At 38.3% G+C, this 18,875-nt stretch overlaps 1 protein-coding gene across 9 annotated transcripts in view; it reads left to right on the forward strand.

The window, feature by feature from the left end:
• Positions 1-18,875, forward strand: part of LOC132626692 (E3 ubiquitin-protein ligase UPL6) — a 58,455-nt gene that overhangs the window by 15,251 nt on the left and 24,329 nt on the right. For 6 of the 9 annotated variants that reach the window (XR_009577582.1, XR_009577583.1, XM_060341644.1 and 3 more), the window contains exons 2-12: positions 1,957-2,054; positions 2,250-2,377; positions 3,221-3,332; positions 4,320-4,500; positions 9,932-10,111; positions 10,399-10,578; positions 14,989-15,070; positions 15,942-16,051; positions 16,155-16,459; positions 16,579-16,675; positions 16,779-16,853. Coding sequence is in view for 7 of the 9 variants with exons in the window: in XM_060341644.1 (XP_060197627.1) it covers positions 1,957-2,054; positions 2,250-2,377; positions 3,221-3,332; positions 4,320-4,500; positions 9,932-10,111; positions 10,399-10,578; positions 14,989-15,070; positions 15,942-16,051; positions 16,155-16,459; positions 16,579-16,675; positions 16,779-16,853 (1,548 nt within the window). In the remaining 2 variants the exon portion in view is untranslated. Of the gene's footprint in view, positions 1-1,956; positions 2,055-2,249; positions 2,378-3,209; positions 3,333-3,366; positions 3,849-4,319; positions 4,501-9,931; positions 10,112-10,398; positions 10,579-14,988; positions 15,071-15,941; positions 16,052-16,154; positions 16,460-16,578; positions 16,676-16,778; positions 16,854-18,875 lie in introns of those variants that run through there. The other 3 variants (XM_060341638.1, XM_060341642.1, XM_060341641.1) reach the window with 3 other exon arrangements.

Raw genomic sequence — 18,875 nt, forward strand, 5'->3', positions numbered from 1 at the left:
CCTCTCGTGTTCCAGTTTTTTATTTTAATTGGCGTGTTGGGAGGTTTTACTAAACTGTAACCCCTCCTTCTCTGGATCCTTCCCTTTTCTCTACTTTCGTAGCTTTAGAAAGGAGCGAACTTCAGACGCAAAATTCACCTTGAAGACTGTCTTCTCAGTTCAGCCTCCTTTTCCCCCATTCTTGTCGTTTCTCTACTTCATGGTAACCTCCCACTCAGCCTACCCGCCCTCAATTCTTTCACTTGGTATATGCTTTCGTCTCAAATCCTTGTATGAGACCTCAATTTTTGTTTTGAAAGCTGATGCTTTCTAGGGCCTATACAGAACATCCTGGAATCGCAATTCTGATAATATCATCTTACATTGGGTTCACTCCTCATATTGACATTAATAATATGATAAATTTGATACCCATTGACTAGTCCATTCATAGACACTTACAAATAAAACTCGCCCGTCTGTAGATATTAGATAGTAAAGCTGTAAAGGTAAGGTTTTACTATTTTATCAGCTCCAAATTCTAGTGGATAAAATAAAAAAATATTTGTTAGCCCTGTTAGCAAATGCCCCTTGCAACCAAAATCCTTGCAATAAGCTAGTGAGATTTTTGTCCTTGATTTTAATTTCCATCAGTCAAACCTGCTAAACTGTACCAATAAAAGTTGCTTGTTTTGGCTGGCAAGTGGCACATGGAGCATGCCTGACTCAAGAAAACTTGATGAAAGGAGATGGTTTCTATGTAGTAGATGCTTCTTGTGTGAAAGAGCATGTGAATCTGTGGACCACATTTTTTTGCACTGTGAATTTTCTAGGCAGGTGCGGTCTACGTTTTTCACAATGTATAGCTCCCACTGGGTAAGCCCTAGGAAGTTCCGAGAGGTGCTTGAAAGTTGGGCGTTTGTTTGCCAGATTCAGCCTTAAAGAATATCTGGGTTAACATTCCTCTATGCATAATTTGGACCTTATGAAAGGAGAGGAATATGAGATGCTTCGAAGGAAAGAGGAGTCAATTGCAGTCAGTGAAATATAATTGTTTCATTTCTTGTACTTTTGGAAAGAAGGAAATGTAGTGTTGGATTTGCATAATTCGCTGGACTTGCTAGACAGCGTAGTTATTTAATGTACTTTTGTACTTTTAACAGTATCACCTTGATACTGTTTCCTTTAATAAAAATGACTTATAAAAATAAAAATAAAAAACTTGCTAAACTGAAGCAAGGGAGTATCTTAAAGTTCATATATTCATCTCTCTCTTGGTTTTAGGATAGGTACGTCAAATTATGGCAAGAAAAATGCAAGATGTAATCAGGTTTATTTATGTGTTTGTATTCACTAAAAACTAGAGGAATCGGAGGATCTAGAGCACCACATAATTGTTTGTATTTTGAAAGTGTCATTGTATTTGAAATCATTATCTACAATCACAACTGATAGAATCTCCCCCCTTTTCCATATCAAATATAATTTTATTGGTACCGAGAAAGCCCCCGTGTGCAAGAGGTACACCAAAAAGTAGAGAATCTACATAAATATATGATTCTATACGAAAGACACCCAGTCTATTATACAAATAGGAATTCGTGGGTGCACCAAAAAGACATTAAAAACAGGAGGCTATTCCTCACGTATATGCAAATCCTTTGTAGGAATGTATAGATCCACGCAGATACTTTTTTTCACACCAGACAGATTGTCAACTGCCTTGAGTGCTTATTTTATTCTTAAGTTTTGGGCTCTTAGTTGCTCTTGCCAATAGAAACGACAAAAGACTTTTCCAAGATCATCTAATGTGACAATTTGCAAGTTCTGTCTTGCACCTTCTCTATCTCCCTATGCCTTTCTCTTTTATTTTGGCTATATTTGACTCAAATTGTTTGGATATGTTTGGATAACCTCTCTTGCTAGAATCATCTAGGACTTGTTACTTTTTTTGACTTGAATAAGTACTGAATACAGAAATGCTTCAGAGGTAGAAAGGAGGTGGAAGCTGAACGTTCTAAAGTTCGTGAGAATTTTTTAAAAACATATGGGAAGCGCTGCCACCCTGTTGACAGGTTTACCTATATTGCTTTTTTGGTCTCTTTAATATGTTGCTTTAGATGCAATGTCCTCCCCCCCTGTTAGGTCATGTAATTGGGTGCTCTGATATGTTCTCTTTTCTTTGCACTTATCCCATGAAGTTGTATGAGCTTCTTTCTAGAATCTTTGAGGATTAGCTTTTTATTTTATTTTTTCCCATGTGTGTTCAGGCAGTGTTTCGGTCCAGATTCAGATTTTCTGCGTCAGCTACTTTTTTTTTTCAATCCAACATACACTACTGATGTTTCTGTCCTTGTGGAGACATGCCGATCGCTACTAGAGTTTGTTCGAGATAGCGGTTTGTTTCCTCTCTTTGTCAATTTCATGTGGACAATTTATGTAGCACATACTGAGTGCCTTCATTTATCTGGAGTTGTGAAGCTGTGTGTTTCCTGTTTGATTCTGGTTCCGTCTGCCGATAAGAGATGGTTAATGATGGCTTTAAAAAGAAAATTTTATCACTTCACATCATATGTGTTAAGCTATCTACGTAAGTCATATGAATTGATGAATATTTTAGAACTTTAGAAGTCAAGCTGCGGATCTGCATCATGGCAAACAAATGCTTGCTTGATAATGTTTTGGGCTTTGATGGAGTGTTGAATTGTGTTGGTTCCATGGCTTTAGTAATCCCTGAAACTTAAGTTACCTTTCAATGGAAGTCCCCTGTAATGGCATTGGATTGTATTATTTAGGTATCTCTTCATATTCTTGAGATCTTTTGGGGTTCCATGCTAAATAATTGATATATTGTTGTCTGGCGAAAATCAAGTGTATGACTAATGGTTTAATTTAATTTTTCTTTGCCAGCTTTTATGGAATGTGGTGCTTTGTCAAAACTCATTATTTATGCTGCAACTTATCAGATACTTCTAAGTTACACAACTGACCTTGTTTCTTTTATCAGATACTTCTAAGTTACACAACTGACCTTGTTTCTTTAAGTGCATGTTTTGTTCATAGCATCTTCGTGTTCAAGTTTAACTGCGTCAAAAAAAATATTTATTCTTGGTACTCTAATTAGATTTTTTTTTTTGGTTAATCATTACATGTTATTCATTTGTTTCTCTGTCATTAACCTCTTGAGTTTTGCATGTCGGAAGCTTGCCTTTAGCATTAACAGTGTGCAGGAATTTTACAGGGGATATTGTTAGCCTCTTTGCTGGTACGGAGTACGCTTCCAATCCTGCCTTGGTGAGATGCAGAGTAAAGAAATATGTTCATGCTTGTATTCGGGCTGTTTATGGGAACAGGTTAACTCAAGACCTTACTTCATTTCTTCATTTCTTCTTGATTTACTTTCCCATATGAAGCACTTGAACTTCATTTGGTTAATGTTACTCTTGTCTCTGTCGAACACAGAGAAAGAGAGTTATTTGACCTTATTATCTAAAAGCTTAAAATCAATCTAATTGTGTAGCAAATATATAATATTCAAGAAAAGAGGGATAAATCGATTCTTTCGTGTTATTCATCAAAAAATAAGTTCTTTCCTTAAACTTCTTTGGATTGTATTGGACCTGAACTCCAGATCTTTATATTGCCATTGATCAGTCCTCTGTATTTCGCATTTCATTCTATTTTTTGTGCTATGTGAGTTATGTTGAAAGACCACTTGGAGCTTCACCTTCACCACCCTAAAGATAGTTGCCCCTGGGTTGCAAGAATTATTGGATGTCACTATTAAAAGTTAGCGTTAGTGAGCTGGTTAACAAGATTTACAGTGCTGGCAAAGGGGCTATACAGCCTCTATGGTCCCATTTTTACATGTATTCTCTTCCAACTTTCTTCCCTAACATATTTAGTAGCTATTCTCGGAGGAAAGCTTGATACAGCAAACGTTTTCTATCATATAACTAAAACTATGCTATTTTATGACGTCTTTCATCGTTCTATAATCCTGACACGTTGATAACATGCTTTATAGCTGCTGGCTTTGAACTCTTTATTGCGAGAGGGGGGAGGGGAGTAGTTTTACTCTGCTAAATTTTGAAATTTAGTTAGCTTTGCTGAGGTTGCTTGGGGCAGGCATTTATTTTGATGTATCTACTATACCAGTCATAGAACTATGTTTACTCACGTGAGAACTGTGTTTACTCACGTGTAGTGTCATTTTCTGAAATAAGCTGTTTTATTTAACATCTGTAGGATACCAGTTTTTGTAGGACTCAAGTCCAATTGGAACGCTAAACAAGTGCTTTCATGTCTTTATTTTACTCATGTGAGCCATGTCCATGCAGGAATAAGTTGAGAGATCAACTTTTTATGGAATCTGAGAAGTCCTGTACATCAGCAATACTCTTGTTGGATGCAGTTACATTGTTGATTGATTTAAGACTTCCTTGGGCTTGCAGCACTGTCACCTATCTTCTTCAAAGTAATATATATTCCTTATTTAGGGAAATTGTTCTGATTGGCAAGGTATAGCATACGCAATATGAACTCAACTGATACTTTCTTTCCTCTACCATGTATATTTTCTGCCTGCTTCTACAAGTACAAGAGCTATTTAATTAAATTATTTTACAACCTGCCATAGCATATGTTTTTATTTTTAAACTAATATGTTACTTGGTATTGAGCCTCCTGACTGTTCGTAGCAACCAGAAAATCAAAAGTTACTACATAATGTTCAAAATTGGAACTAGCTAAAAGAAGAAAAGCTATTGCTAACATATGATTCCTATCCTGAGTTCTGAATATAGCTATTGTAGTTCTGTCACCTGTATGTTGAAGTTTCCTGCACTGTCTGCATAGTAGGATTAGAGTAATCCATCTCCACATATGCCATATCAGCTGATACTTTCTTTTAGAGCTCCACAATGAGTTTTTAAGTATAGTTTTCAAGGAAGTGATCACAAAATCCAAGTAGGTTGTAGTTATGGATTAGTTTTACATTCTGCCAACTGGTTTTATTGCCGTAAATTGCTCTTCTACTCTTGGGAGCTAGAAAGTATGGAGCGAAAGGTGATGGAGTTGTGTGACAAGCTTGTAAGTTTTCATGGAGATTCCCGATATCCGAACTAATGTTGAAATGCAGGGCTTTCATACGACTCTCTTCAATCCTATGCTTCCAATACATTTGTTAAGGATTTGTAAATTATTACTCTCTCTGTCCCAATTTATGTGGCACCCTTTCCTTTTTAGTCTGTCCCCAGAAAAAAAAAAATTCAACAACTTACCCAGTGAAATCTCACAATGTGGGGTCTGGGGAGGGTAAAGTGTACACAGACCTTACCCCTATCTCGGAAGATAGGGAGGCTGTTTTCGAAAGACCCTCGGCTCAAGAGAAAACACAATGAGAAGGTTAGATAAGCACAAGCAGTTCAAAGCAAAATGCAAATGAAACTAAAGAAAGCGAATTAGTCAAGATAGAGCCGTTTGAAAAAGGAAGCAGTAGCTACCACAGATAGATAAGATAATCGAAGCACAAGAAACAACATATAGTAGCAAGAATCAAAGAACAATAGATTATCGATCGAAACAACGACTACCTACTAGCCTTCTACCCTAATCTGAGTCCTCCATAACCTCCTATCTAAGGTCATGTTCTCGGTAAGCTGAAACTGCGCCATGTCCTGTCTCAGCACCTCTCCCCAATACTTTTTCGGCCTACCTCTACCTCTTCTGAAATCATCCATAGCTAACCTCTCACACCTCCGCATTGGGGCATGTGTCTCTCCTCCTCACATGCCCAAACCATCTCAGCCTCGCTTCCCTCATATTGTCCTCCACTGATGCTACTCTAACCTTATTCCGGATATCTTCATTCCTAATCCTATCTCGCCTGGTGTGCCCACACATCCATCGTAACATTCTCATTTCCGCAACTTTCATCTTTTGGACGTGAGAGCTCTTGATTGCCCAGCACTCTGCCCCGTACAACAAAGTCGGTCTCACAACCACTTTGTAGAACCTGCCTTTAAGTTTTGGTGGCACCTTCTTATCACACAGCACTCCTGAAGCAAGCCTCCATTTCATCCACCCTGCACCAATACGATGTGAGACATCATCTTCAATATCTCCATTTTCTTGTATAATAGACCTATAAGATATTTGAAACTTCCTTTCTTTGGGATGGCCTGGGTACCAAGCCTCACTTCCACACCAGGCTCATGTGTCACGTCACTGAACTTGCACTCCATGTACTCTATCTTGGTCCTACTCAACTTGAACCCTTTAGACTCCAGAGTTTGTCTCCAAATTTCCAGCTTAGCGTTCACTCCGCTACGAGTCTCGTCAATCAAGACTATGTCATCCGCAAATAACATACACCATGGCACCTCACCTTGAATTTGCCGCGTCAAACAATCCATCACTAAGGCAAATAAAAATGGGCTAAAAGCTGATCCCTGGTGTAACCCTATCTCCACCGGGAAGTGCTCCGAGTCTCCTCCCACTGTCCTTACCCTGGTCTTGGCTCCCTCATACATGTCCTTGATCGCCCTAATGTATGCTACAGGTACACCTATGGCCTCCAAGCATCTCCATAAAACCTCTCTTGGCACTTTGTCGTAAGTCTTTTCTAGGTCGATGAAAACCATGTGCAAGTCCTTCCTCTGCCTATACTGCTCCACCTGTCTCCTCACAAGATGGATGGCTTCTGTAGTCAAGCGCCCCGGCATGAATCCGAACTGGTTCTCTGAAATGGACACGCCTCTTCTCACCCTCATCTCCACCACCCTTTCCCACACTTTCATAGTGTGGCTTAGCAGTTTGATCCCTCTATAGTTGTTGCAACTTTGAATATCACCCTTGTTCTTATACAAAGGAACCATCATACTCCACCTCCATTCCTCAGGCATCTTCGCCGTCTTAAAAGTAACATTAAACAATCCAGTCAACCACTCCAAACCTGCCCTGCCCGCACTCTTCCAAAACTCTCCAGGGATCTCGTCAGGCCCGATAGCTCTTCCCCTGCGCATCCCACGAACAACACCCTTAACCTCCTCCACCTTGATACTCCTACAATACCCAAAATCGCGACGCCTCTCAGAGTACTCCAAATCTCCCAACAAAATGTCTCTATCACCTTCCTCGTTCAAGAGTTTATGGAAGTATGACTGCTATCTCCGTTTAATGAGAGCTTCCTCCACCAATACTTTGCCATCCTCGTCCTTGACGCACTTTACTTGATCCAGGTCCCGTGCCTTTCTCTCCCTCGCCTTGGCTAGCCTGAACAACTTCTTATCCCCGCCTTTGTCCTCTAATTCTGCATATAGACGTTCGAAAGTTGCCGTTTTTGCCGCCGAAACTGCCAACTTTGCTTCCGTTCTCGCAATCTTATACCTTTCCCTATTCGTCCGTTTCTCCTCATCATCCTTGTTGTCTACCAACTTCGCGTACGCCACCTTCTTTGCTTCCACCTTCCCTTGGACTTCTCCATTCCACCACCAGTCCCCTCGTCGCCCACCACGGCGACCTCTCGAGACTCCCAGAACATCTCTAGCTGCTTCCCTAATGCAGCTCGCCGTCCTATCCCACATACTGCTCGCGTCCCCTCTACTCTCCCAAGCCCCTATAGCCCTTAACTTCTCCCCCATCACCTGCGCACTCGACAAAGTCAGACTCGAAAAAAATTCACCTTTCTAAAATTAGAAATAATTTAACTTTAAAATTCTCCATTTACCCTTAATGAAATGATTTATAGTCACACGAATGTTTAAGGTTTGTTTTTATACCACAAATTTCAAAAGTCTTCCTTTCTTGCTTAAACTTTGTGCCAAGTCAAATGGTGTCACATAAATTGGGACGGAGGGAGTGATATACATACATACAGGGGCAGAGCTAGGTTGGGCCGAGGGGGGTTCGGATCCCTTTGGTGAAAAATTACACTGTATATACAAGGTTCTATATGCTAGATGTTGAACCCCCTTAGCTTTTTCGTATGTTTACTTCTTTATAATTTTGAACCCGCTTAATAAAAATCGTTGCTTCGCCACTGCATATATACACACACACATCAATGTATATAGGTGTGTGTGCGCGCGCGTTTGCTTTTGTAATAAAAAATATATGTGTGTGTGTGTGTATATAGAGGAAAGGTTTAGAGTCCTCATATTGTGTAATTAGAAATAGGAATTACTTTCCTTTTATGTTCCTTCTCTTTTTAGGATTTTATTTTGATTGTTAAAATTATTGTATTTATCTCAGCAACAAGTGTCGTAAATATTTCTAATAGTGCCTACATTATTTTATACGTAATGAGCTCAAAAAGTCAATCACGGCGTCTATCTATGCATGTATTTTAGGAATACTTGTAAACACTATTTAAATCCCAACATGTTTGAGGCAATAATTAAGCAATTCATTCCCAATTTCTCTTTCCTTTTTCATTTTCTACATAGCATCAGAGCTTCTAAGATTTTGGTAGAGATGCAAATAGCTTTCGCTAACAGGGGGTGATGCCGGCCAACGTGTGCCGCCAATGATTTTCTTCTTTTCTTCTTCCGTTTGGTGGCTAGCAGAACTCTTCTCTCCAGCAATTGATGCTCCTCTCTCTATTCAGCATCATTCATTTCTCCGGCGACCGATATGCTGCCACTATCTCTTCGGTGACCCGCGCTTCTACTTTCTACGCAACCAATACCCTCCTCAGATCTTGAATTTCTATTAGAATCCAGTGTTTGTGTCCTTACTCCGAAAATCCTTTTGCTAGTGAGTTTCTATTCTGGAATCAAAGCCAACGGTTTGAGTCCTTACTCTAAAATTTCTTTCTCCATAATTCAAAATTCTTTCTATCCCTCTTCTAGTACGACTTCCTCTAATTCTTTTTCTGGTTTAAAAAAAGAGTTCTCTCTCTTATCTCAAATTTCCTTCACTTCCTCTAGTTCAATTAAAAATTAAGAACTATTACCTTACAAATATCTTCTTATTCTTAATCTCACACAAAAGCAAAAAGAATTTCTTCTTATTCCTAAATTATAATGGTAGTTCAGACCAATGAAACTGGAATCATACCTTCACTTGATGCAAGAGATACCGAATACTCATTCTATTATACTGACTAGTATTGATTATGAGGACTATCTTCGGTACGAGATTGTGAAGCAACAATTATTATCCTCATCTACAGCTGCAAGCTCAACTTGGCACACAAAGTCCGCCTAGTAACTCATCGCCTACTCCAATGACATCCGCTGCTTCATCGAGCACTCATCAGATGAAGTTGAGTATATTTGTGGCTCCAGAATTGAGTATATCTGGGGCAAGTTAGGAGCATACAATATGTACGCTTCAACTTGAGGGGGAGTATTAAGAATGAGGGATTATAAATATGGCAAGATCCCATGGTTCTTATAGTTGTGTAATTCAAAATAAAAATTACTTCCCTTTCCTTGTGAGAATTACTTTGTTTGTTTTTCTTTTTAGAATTACTTGTAAACACTATTTAAGCCCCAACATGTTTGAGGGAATAATCAAACAATTCATTCACAACATCTCTCATCTTTTCTCATTAACTCTTGAACATTCTTTGCAGAAGATATAGGCTACTAATAATATATATATATATATAAAAGCTGCCCACTGGCAAGCTTTAAAGACTTGAATATCTATCGAGATCGTAAACTTTGATATGATGTGAGAAATTAGTGAAGGGAAGATATTGGGGGACTAAGTTGGACAAGTATCTTGTGCTTAGGACCTTCTACAAATGCTTTGGACAATATACATCAAAACAATATTTCTTCGGATGGGATATAATATAAATAAGACAACCTTAATTTTTTTGCATGCATGATTCACTTGTTTTTCTGTTTTGGTGTGCTAGTATCTCAAGAGTCCAAATATCTACTTGCCTTGGTGTATATCAAAGTTTGAAGAGTGACAGGATGCAGCTTAACTTTTGCAGGAAAGAAGCTTTCCAGCTTCCAACAGGGTTGTATCTTCATTCGAGCATGTGCTTGCACTAATTACATCTCATATTGGTCAAAGCACTTGTACTTGCCCAAGTGTTGACCCAAAGTGTTGCTTCCCATCCCAGATTCTTACAATTCCATTTTTATGGCGGTTTTTCCCTCACCTAAAAGAGGTAATTGGTTACAATGTTGAAGTGGAACATGATTATTTCTGTAGAGGATCAGATTGAGGAATAATCCTTTACCAAGTATCAAGTTGCTCTTTTGCTAGTTCAAGTAAATTGGTCTTTAGGATGATCTGCAGGAATTATCAGCTTATATCTCAGATCTGTGCCTTACAGTTGTTCATCTTCATGTGGAAGCTTCAGATTTATGCTTCTGGGATGTTTATGTTCTGTTTGCCCACGTTTCTTTTATATTTCCTAATGGCTTAGTCAGCTAGTTTCATTTTATTATGCAGGTCTTTGCAAGTCCATCAGTGAGTCGTCATTATTTTCATCAGATGACATTATGCATGAAAGACCATATTAATGTCCTCCCTCCTGATATAGCGATCGATCTACCTGGATACGCTATCCTTCTTGGGAATCTGTTGGAAGTTGTTGGACCTGCTTTTGCTCAGCCAGAATCATTCACTATGGTAAAGACTAAAGACATGCCATTGTTGTACTCAAATAAAAAGAGATTTTTTTTTTGTCGTACAAGTTTTATAATTACTGTCATTTATGTTTGAAACCTATGCCATAAGGACATGTATGCATGACTCGTCACTAGCGTGAGAACAGTAGTAGTAGATACAAAATAGTTTCCCATAACCGTGGGTTTACGCCAGGGATCAATATTGAGCACGCCCTTGTTTACCCTAATTATGGATGAGCTAACCAATACAAGATGAGGTCTCGTGGTGAATGTTATTTGCTAACAAGATTATATTAATTGACGAAACCAACAAGGGTATCAACAAAAAGCTTGATCTGTGGAGAAACAATCTAGAGACTAAAGAGTTTTAGGATAAGTAGAAGTTTGAGTATTTTTTTTTTTTTTTTTGAAACTGGTAATTGAGAAGTTTGAGTGATTTTATGGCTGAATCTAGAATGTCCAGAGTAGTTGATATGGTGCTAAATTCAAACAATTCAAATATCTAGGCTCGTTATTCCAAGAGAATGAATGAAAGATGAAGATGTTACATATAGAATCAGAATCAGATGGTTGAAATGAAAATGTGCTACAGAGTGTTATATGACAGGAGAGTGGCTACCAAAACGGAAGGTAAGTAGTATAAAACAGTTATAAGACCAACAATGTTGTATGACATTGAATGTTAGGTCACTAAAGTCCAACTTATCCACAAGATGAGTGTTGCAGAGATGCGGATGGTAAGATGGATGTGCAGTTATCAGTGTTGTTAAAGGCTCACTTAAAGGGCGTTTGAGCCCTGAAGCCGGTGAAGCCCAAGTTGTTTGCTTCACCTCGCTTAGTTGGCGCTTTAGTGTAGGCATCAGTGGAAGAATCTTCTTATATCGGCCATACCAAATAATTGAAAATATATTTCAATCATATTAATACGTTACTTTATGTCCTATGCTTTAAAGGAGGCTTTTACTGATTCTTATGCCAGTAGGAAACATAGAGGACTTCTAGTACTTTTCATTTTTGTTTTTGTTCTGTATAATATTGGCCTGAGATGAATTTAAATGGGTAACATGATCAGTGAGGATTCATATAGTGAGATATTTTTATGCAATAGGAAATATAGAACTTCTAGTAGTTTTTATTAATTTAGGTGGAGAACCTGATTAGTGAAGATTCATATAGCTGACTCCAACTTGGTTGGGACTGCAACATAATTTTATTGCTTGGAATCTACTAGTACAGTTGCTTGTTGGAATCTTATATCAACGAAGGTACTCTCATTCTTTGGCAATCCCAAATGCTTTATTTGGCATGAATTGATTCCACGTGATACTTCCTCTCACATTTTATTTAGGCTAATTCAACTGGGGTTAGAGATTAAGGAAATATTCTATAAATGATTTGATAAGACTGGGGTTGGTTACATATCTTTTGAAGGAATTAGTTTTGAGAGGTACATGTTGGGAAGTGAGATTTTATTAGAAGGGGGTTGATTTCTTTTGTGAAAGATATCGTGTCAAGGAAATCATCTCCCACACTTTTTTATTCTGATGAAGGAAGCTTTGAGCAGGGTGATGGACAGAGTTGTGGTAGGAGGCTACTTGAGGAATTCCTCTGTGTCAATTGAGGGACGAAATTGTGTGAGGATCTCTCACCTCCTCTTTGTTATTGATCTATTAGTTTTTGTGATGCCGATGGAAATAAACCATGATACGTGGGACCGATTCAAATGTGGTTACAAGTAATGTTAAAACTTGAGGTCAAACCTCAAGATGTCAGATCGTTCCAACGGGAGAGGTATCATCAAGCAGATAACATACGTACTTATTGAGAACATTAGTGCTCTTCCTACTATCTACCTGGGTTGGCGTTGGGGGCCTCGATTAAGGAACAAGCAACATGGAATCTGGTCATCAAACGAGTTGAGAAGAGGCTAGTTGGATGGAAAGAGAGATACTTGTTCGTAAGGAGGAAAGGGATAGAGAGTGCATTGTCAAGATTCCTACATACTACATGTCACTTTTGCTGAAACTGGCCAGTGTGGCCGGAAGATCAAGATCATAGCAAGCACCATTTAGTAAGTTTGGATATCGTAACTTTCTCGAAACAGTGGTGACCAAGTATGAAGAATCTTAAAGTGTTAAACAAAACGTTACAACGAAATTACTGTAGAGATTTGGGACGGAGGATCAACTCTATGGGGGGAGCTGATAGCACAAAAAATATGGACGTGTGGATAAAGAAATGGAGGACCAGGAGTGTTACACTACCTTTTGAATGCAGTGTATGAAGGAACACCATGAAGAGGTGGGGAGACTTCAGTGACAACATAACATATAGGATGGGAATGGCGACATAATTAGCTTCTAAAGTCAATATGGTATGGAGATTCTGACCATATGCGGAATAGCCTCTTTCTTCTAGTATGTTTTTGGTGTACCAATGAGGTTCCAGTATGTGTAGAAGATTGGGTATAGTCTGTTTAGAACCATATTTTTCTTGAAGAATCTATTTCTCGTATACTTCTGCATCTTATTTTCTTGTAGATTCTCTACTAAAAAAATAAAAAGTTATTCCAGTATGTGTAGAAGATTGGGTATAGTCTGTTTAGAACCATATTTTTCTTGAAGAATCTATTTCTCGTATACTTCTGCATCTTATTTTCTTGTAGATTCTCTACTAAAAAAATAAAAAGTTATGTCAAAGGTTAGGTAGAGTAGCCTATTTGTATAATTTGAGTTAATGAAGTAATAGTTCTACAAAAGGTGATAGTTTGTATGGAAGGAAAACATGGCAAAAGTTTTAATTTTTGAAATGTTGGGGTTTGGGGGTATTTGTGGATAAATTTCATGTAAGGTCAAGGTAGGGGTGGATCAGAGAATGTGCGAAAATTTGGGTCAAGTAAATATTGTACACGCGCTCACTTAAAATGGATCAGTCTTCATCAAATGGATTTAAAGAAAAGACGGTCAAATAAATTGTAGCGAAAGGATTATAGGAAGAGAGTCAGGAGTTTTGATACGGCTCAACATTTGAATATCAGTTTCAAGCCACATGCTATTGCACACCAAGCATTTGACAAATCATCTCTATTGTTTCAGGATGAGTGGATATGCATGGTGTTCGTAAGCATTTTTATTGCAAGCCAAATTTTTGCAACAGAACTTAGGATTGCATCAGAGGCTCACCATTCACTCTCCTATAATGTTGCTAGATTGAAAGAAAACTTCTACAGAACGGTTCGGAGGCCAACGATGTCATAAGGGATGGATGTGCAGTAATACAAAATTAGAAATAAGATTAAGTATTATCACAACATATGGAGTTGCAATATGGATGATAAAATGAGAGGAGGACCATGGGATGATTTAGACACGTCCTACAAGGACCTGGACCTCTAAATGCACTTTTTTCTGCTTACGATACTGTGTTGATTGTAGGTGCTAAAAAGGGTAAATTAGACCTAAAATCAAATGAAAGGAAGTTATTTAAAAAGAAAAGACTTACCATCTCGGATTCTCTAGGATCCAATAAGGATGTAACTATGTATATCACTGAAGCAAAAGTTCCATGTCGGCGATGTCAACTAGTCGAGATTAAGACCTAGTTATTGTTGTTACACATACGTCGAGTCCACTTAGGAATAGGTGTGAGATTTACAGAACTTCAGGTTAGAGAAGTGTTGATCTGCCTTAAAATACTAAGAACTTACCCATGTCAAATGAAATAGGCCCGAATTGATCAAGATACATAGAGGATTGATATTGCCACATTAACTAGTTCGAGATTGAGGCAGAGTATTGATCAATTGTATTTTCGGAATGAGAAGAAAATAAGTGTTAGTAGTTGTTAGGTTTCCCACATTCATAAAGAGAATGGGTTATCTTCTTATATGGACTTGGAGAATCTCCATCTCATGAACTATGTTTTGGAATTGAGTTAAGCCCGGGGACTATTTTCTAGTCAAATCCATTTCAATTGTTGGTTGACTGTTTTGGGCCCCCAATGTTATGTTTTCCACACTCCAGATAATCATGAGCTAGCTTTTGGGTTGAGTTAGCCAAAGGTTCATTTTCTCACTACTGTAGATTATGTTGCTGATTTAGGCAACCTTTAATATTGTTATATCCACCTTGTCTTTTTCTGTGGAGTATTTTGCATGATTTCTGCTATATACAAATTGATGGCATATTTTATTCTTGGTTAAAATGAATAAGATTACAAGGTAGATACTTGATGTTGACTGATGTAACGCCACAAATAAGGAAAAGGGAATTTGGATTTGCTCATTAGTTGTTCAATGTTGAATCTGCGTTTCAAAAGGGAATGTTTCTTGTTAAACTATTGTTTATAGAATGTGTTTTCTTCGCTCATTTTCTTCCGGGATCACAGTACTTCCTCCAATATTTGTTCACAGGCGGTTGATTTTGCAACAGTTGCGACTTTTTTGTTGAAAGCACTCCCTTCTCTCCAATCATCAAATATGGGAAGTAAAGAAAGTATGTCCTTGTATTACATTTGTGTTATACCTGCATGCTATTGCTTCAATAGATGTGCTCATTGGTGTTCTAATTCACACACATAAGATTTCAGAAGGTAAAAGAATGTAAACAACATTTCAGAAAAGGATCAAAAATGCCCTTAAATTATGTGAAATTGAACAAAAATGTCCTCCGTTAGTTGTTTGGTCCAAAAATGCCCCTATTGTTACTTGATTGGTTCAAAAATGTCCTTTTCCTGATAAACATATTGTTTCTTTTTAAACATATTTTTTCGTAGTAGAATATTATTTTTAAAGAACCCTTTTCTTGTTTCTTTTCTTTTAAAATCCCCTTTCTTGTTTCTTTTCTTTTAAAATCCCTTTAACTACTAAAAAAGTGGGAATTAATATTTTTCTCTTCTTAATCTCGTTTCGTCAATTAAAATAGAATAATAACCCCATGTACTTTTTTATTGGATAATATAGGTCATATACATAAGATCATTGTATCCAATTATTAATTTTCATTTAGATGGCGATAAAAAAAAATTCTTAATAAAATAGGAAACTTATTTTATGTCTGTAGGATAAACATTTGCTAATATATCCTATTTTTTTTAATTGATAAAACGAGATTAAGAAGAAAAAAAGATGACTTCCCACTTTTTTATTAGTTAAAGGGATCTTAAAAGAAAAGAAACAAAAAAATGGTTCTGTAAAAACTATATTTTTATTAGGAAAACAATATTAAAAAAAGGGCATTTTTGACCCAATTAAGTAACAATAGGGGATTTTTCGGACCAAACTATTAATGGCAAGAGCATTTTTGACCCTTTTCCCTTTTTTTAAATTGTATTGCGAGCTGATTACACTTTGTTCAAATTCTTCAGTGTCTGAGGATGACATGGTCATTGATGATGAACAAACAGAAAAAGTTCTGAATTTGGGTTTGGAGCAACAGATAACCAATGCTATCGATGCACGTTTTCTTCTACAGCTGGTATGCACGCATAATTTTTGCCGTACCGACTATGGTTCACTATTAGTTCAGTCAAGATTTTATCCATTTGAACAATGAATCATATTTTATGTTTGATGAACAGACTACTGTTTTACTGGGAGGGTTTTCACCTCTAAATGGTTCACATAGTGGCCAGTTTGATGAGAAACATGTGGCAGCTGTTAGTGCAGTTTGTGCTTTCCTTCATGCGACTTTCAACATTTTGCCGCTTGAACGTATTATGACTGTACTAGCCTATCGGACAGAACTAGTTCCTGTCCTTTGGAACTTCATGAAACAATGTCATGAAAATCAGAAATGGTCATCCTTGTCAGAGCAATCACCATATTTGCCAGCAGATGCTCCTGGATGGCTATTACCTTTATCTGTTTTCTGCCCAGTTTATAAGTAAGAGCTTATGGCTTCAATACATTCAGTTGTATCATTTGGGCAAATATTCTAGGGCTGCTTGTATGGTGTGACAGTGCACAAGTAAATAACACATCTTCTTTTCTATGGTGAAACAGGCATATGCTTATGATTGTCGATAATGAGGAGTTCTATGAACAGGAGAAGCCATTATCGCTGAAGGATATCAGATGTTTGATTGTTATCCTTAGACAGGTAAAACCTTGTAAGGGATCAATAAACTGGTAAACAAAGGACTTAAAAAAATTGTACTGATCGAAAAGAACTTTTAAGTTGTTATCTCTTCATCCTGGCCTAGGAAACTACTGTGGTGATTGTTAGAGGAAGCACTGCAGTGATAGGATTAGCTTCTGTTCACATCAGGTCGGTCAGTGTAAGAATCATGAGTGGAGATTGATTACCATTGTGATTGGTGAAGACCTGTAGAAGCCTCAATTGATACTGTTAAAATGTGTACTTGCTTGCAATCATAGACTTATCTACTATCAGAACCAAGAACAAGTACAGATGTTCCCAACTCTCACTTATGTGTAGTAATTATCTGCTCACCCTTGTGACTTAAAGGTATGATCATATAGGTAATTGGTTCAAGACCTCCACGAGAAGTTACTAATAATTAAAGTTACTCCTTGCATCCTTGGTTATGATTTGAGAAATGTTTGTTCATAAAGTAGAAATCTGGAAGCAAGTAGAAACAGTCACCAGTTTCAAAAAAAAAAAAAAAAGAAGAAGTAGAAATCTGGAAGCAACAGACTAAAGCAGTTAGAAACTATTTTACGGTACCTTTTGTCATTTAGTGCTACACGTGGGGTCAACGTAACGGGCGCCTTGAACACATTCATCAATATGAGGATTCATCGTGATTTTTTTACTATTTTTATGCTGCTTTATGAACCTACCACAATCTTTCTCCTTTATCTTGATTCGGGACCGGCCATAATCTGAAGTTAGCTCGCAGAAACTATTATATAAACAAATCTGATGTTATAATCCACAGAACTGAAATAGGACCTAAGTGTAACTGGAAGTGCCCATATTACAACAACAACAACAACCCAGTGAAATCCCACAACGTGGGGTCTGGGGAGGGTAGAGTGTACGCAGACCTTACTCCTACCAAGGTAGGATGGCTGTTTCCGAGAGACCCTCGACTCAATAAAAACATAAAAAGAGGTCAGATACGGCTAAGAGATTCAAAGCGATATGGAAATGAAGTAACGCAAGCGACACAGATAACATAGAATAATCAAAGCACAGGAAATAACAGATAATAGCATAATAGCATAAATTAGAGCACAAGAAATTATACTACGATAATGCGACTATTAATAAGGCAGGGTAATGAGACTATCTACTAGCCTTCTACCCTAATATGGGTCCTCCAAACCCTCCTATCTAAGGTCATGTCCTCGGTAAGCTGTAACTGCGCCATGTCGTGTCTAATTACCTCTCCCCAATACTTCTTTGGCCTACCCCTACCTCGTCTGAAACCATCCATGGCCAACCTCTCACACCTCCGCACTGGGGCATCCGTGTCTCTCCTCTTCACATGCCCAAACCATCTCAATCTCGCTTCTCGCATCTTGTCTTCCACCGAGGCCACTCCCACCTTGTCCCGAATATCCTCATTCCTAATCCTGTCACTCCTGGTGTGGCCACACATCCATCTCAACATTCTCATCTCAGCAACTTTCATCTTTTGAACGTGAGAAACCTTAACTGGCCAACACTCCGCCCCATACAACATAGTCGGTCTAACCACCACTTTGTAGAACTTTCCCTTAAGTTGTGGTGGCACCTTCTTGTCACATAACACTCCGGAAGCAAGCCTCCATTTCATCCACCCTGCCCCAATACGATGTGTGACATCATCGTCAATCTCCCCGCTGCCTTGCATAATAGACCCAAGATACTTGAAACTACTTTTCTTCTGGATGACTTGGGTACCAAGCCTCACTTCCAAGCCGGCCTCCTGAGGTGCTTCACTAAACTTACACTCTAAGTACTCTGTCTTGGTCCTACTCAGCTTAAACCCTTTAGACTCCAGAGTTTTGTCTCCAATCCTCCAGCTTAGCGTTAACTCCGCTACGAGTCTCATCGATCAGGACTATGTCATCCGCGAAAAGCATACACCATGGCACCTCACCTTGAATTTGCCGCGTCAATCCATCCATCACCAAGGCAAATAAGAACGGACTAAGAGCTGATCCTTGATGCAACCCCATCACAACTGGAAAGTGCTCTGAGTCTCCTCCTACTGTCCTTACCCTGGTTTTGGCTCCCTCATACATGTCCTTGATCACCCTAATGTACGCCACAGGTACACCTTTAGCCTCCAAGCATCTCCATAGGATTTCTCTTGGGACTTTGTCGTAAGCCTTTTCTAGGTCAATGA

The sequence above is a fragment of the Lycium barbarum genome, chromosome 2, assembly GCF_019175385.1.
Source record: "Lycium barbarum isolate Lr01 chromosome 2, ASM1917538v2, whole genome shotgun sequence".
NCBI lineage: Eukaryota > Viridiplantae > Streptophyta > Magnoliopsida > Solanales > Solanaceae > Lycium > Lycium barbarum.